Here is a 2,858-nt window from a genome sequence, read left to right as displayed (position 1 = left end):
CTAAACTACTAAACTATATAGTTTAAATTTATATTAAAGTTATTTTAAAATTAATAAGGGTTCTATATTATAATTAATATATAACTAAAAATTAAAAGTTAGAAGTATTTTAAGAAGTAAAATAGGATAATAAAATTAATATAAAAAAATAAAAATAAAAAAAATAACTAAAAATAAAACTAATAGTTATATAATTAATCTAATTACTACTTTAAAATAAGAATAACTTTATAAAGAATACTAATAATATTAATTAAAAGGGGGGTATAAGATAGTAATTAATTAAGCCTAAGTCTAAGGCCTAAATCTTAACCTAAATCCCACCTTTATATAAGGGGTTAGCTACACCACTTTATAGCTAGGCGCGCCCAGCGCTCATAGCTAGATTAATTAAGCCACTTCACGCATGAGGAGTGTGGGGGTTTGTCTGGGCTTGACCACTACCTTCCGTCATCTCAAGATCTGGAAGAGTTACATTTTTTCCTCCCCTACGCTATCTCACTCTCAAAGTCGTCGCACCACATCCAAACCATGACTTCCATCAGTCGTAGCGAAGCCATGAGGCGAGGATGGGAAACGAGACGACGCAACAAAGCGGAACGCCTCGCTCTAGAGGCTCAGAGACGCGCCTCGCCGGACGCGTCCCCTGCTGCCGCTGCTTCATTCGATGATGTAAGCCGTTTCAACCTCCAAGCCGTTGTATCCCTTTCTCACCGACATTCCAGTCTCCTATGGCCCGATCTCGCCGTGTGCCAAAGCCAGTTCGGGTCCAGTCCTAGGAGGATGACGCCGCCCGGCCCGCACAAGAAGTTGCAGACCATGCGGTCCCCCCCGAGGTATGTTCATCCATTCTTGTCACCTGATCGCTACACATTTTGCTGACCTTCGATGCCACCGCATAAAAAGGCTACCACAGATTGTCTGAACACCTTCGCTGATGTCATCGATTCCATCCTCGGATATAGGGTAGACATCGTCGACGGCGTTGAGCTGAACGTCAGATACGCTGATAAATCCACAGCCTGGAAGTCTGAGTACGACATCTCTTGGCTGGCCCACTCCAAGGTGCTTGACTTTTGGAAACGCTTCCCTGGCGGTCGGAACGAAGCAGTCCTCGCCTTCAATGGTGGATGGATCCATTGTCCCCGAGTCATGGCCATCATTGGCCATCGGAAGGTCTCGGGTCTTTCTCTGCAGTTCAAGGTTATTTGGCAAGGACTTTCACTGGAGAGGGTTTCGTGGCAATCCGAGTCGGGAATTGGATCGGTCTGCAAACCTGGCACCATCGAAGGCTACTGGCGCGCCGCTGCTGTTGAGCCCCCCGGCCAAGCACTGGCTCAGAACGCATGTCTTCCGGCCACCCATGTAACCATTGAGGAGGTTTGGCCGTGGGCATCAGCAAGCTACATCAAGGAAGGAGGACTTGGCTCAGCTGCGACTTGAGTCAGATCGGACTGGGAGCTTTAGTAGTGCCGAAATGAGCCAGCAGGGTCAGTAGGGTCTATCTCAGCGCTTCATGGCCCATTTCCACGGTTCTTATCCTCACTACAATTTGTTCGGGTTTTGTAAGACAAGTTCATGTTAGAAGATCCGCAGACGTTGTTAGAACATGCTACAGATTGCGGTTGGCACAGCTATGGGGGATGATTACTGCTCCGCATTTTCGTCTCAAAGGGTGTTAAATGATGGTATCGAGTTTGTATGTTCAGAGTATGAAAACTTTCATTGAGTCGACGAGCTTTTATATCTGTGCGAAACACAATATGACAGCATTCTTCTGAGAGTCCGTAATTCTGACAACAGCAATTCGGGCAATTGACCAGGATCTCTCGCGCGACATGGCATCCAGTCCTTGTCTCTATTCTACGTCGTGTAAAAACCAGAAAACCGCCAATATGTCAAGATCGCCCGCCTTTCAAGCTTTGTCAGTTCTTCTGCTCGTGACTGACTTCTACTTTGGCCTGGGCATGTTTCTAGACTGGATATATGACACTGCAATTGTCGACATTCTTCTCATTGCCACACTTTGTGTCTGCGCCGCTATGGTCTCTCGGAGATTGCGCAATGCCTCGGGCATATCCGTCTGCGGCTACCTTGCTTTCTGCAGCGCGGTAGGCAGACAAGCCTTGGGCGTGATCTATGCCATGACGCCGGATCTGGCATGGGATCTGAGGATGGTGGCAAGAATCGCAATACTTCATTTCTACGATGTGGAGTTTATCCTCACATTTAGCCTAGTAGCTGCATTTAGTCCACCTATATAAAGGGGATTAATAGGAAGGTATTACAACAGGGCAAGGGACAAAACTTATCGATTATGCTAGGCACTCCACTCTAGGCAGAGACCCCCTTAAAGATACCTACATACTTATATATTGATTTTTTTAGCTAATTATAAGAGATATAAGAGGTATCAAAGTAAATATATAAATATAAACTTAATAAACTTATATTTTATTTATATTTTCTACTATTTTTATATTTTATACTGTATTATTTCTTAAGAGAAAATAGTTACTAAAAAGAAATTTAGTAGTATTATTTCTATAGTATTTTATTTCTTTTTAGTTTTAAATAATTTAGAANAACTAGTAGAGGGTATAAGTTAAAGTACTTATATAGTATTTCTAGAATTATACCTACGTATAGGGTGAATTTTACTATAGTTTTTTTATAGGAGGGCTACGTTATAACTATAAACTTAATTAATATATTTTAAAAACCTATTTAAAGATTTAATTACTAAAATTATTAAAGAAAATAGAAAATATATTAATTAAGTTTATAGTTATAACGTAGCCCTCCTATAAAAAAACTATAGTAAAATTCACCCTATACGTAGGTATAATTCTAGAAAT

The 2,858-nt window shown here is 41.5% G+C and overlaps 1 protein-coding gene across 1 annotated transcript; it reads left to right on the top strand.

Moving 5' to 3' along the window:
• Window positions 1–531: 531 nt before the first annotated feature.
• GCG54_00013890 (uncharacterized protein) lies at window positions 532–1,443 on the top strand (the record flags this gene model as incomplete). The annotated part of the gene is made up of 2 exons (XM_045413736.1): window positions 532–836; window positions 966–1,443. 2 exons carry the CDS (start codon window positions 532–534, stop codon window positions 1,441–1,443), a joined length of 783 nt encoding a protein of 260 aa, XP_045261815.1.
• Window positions 1,444–2,858: the final 1,415 nt, after the last annotated feature.

This window comes from Colletotrichum gloeosporioides (genome assembly GCF_011800055.1).
Source record: "Colletotrichum gloeosporioides strain Lc1 chromosome Unknown consensus_60, whole genome shotgun sequence".
NCBI classification, from domain to species: Eukaryota; Fungi; Ascomycota; class Sordariomycetes; order Glomerellales; family Glomerellaceae; genus Colletotrichum; species Colletotrichum gloeosporioides.
The sequence above is the reverse complement of the archived record's forward strand: the minus strand, read 5'-3'. Positions and strand labels throughout refer to the sequence as shown.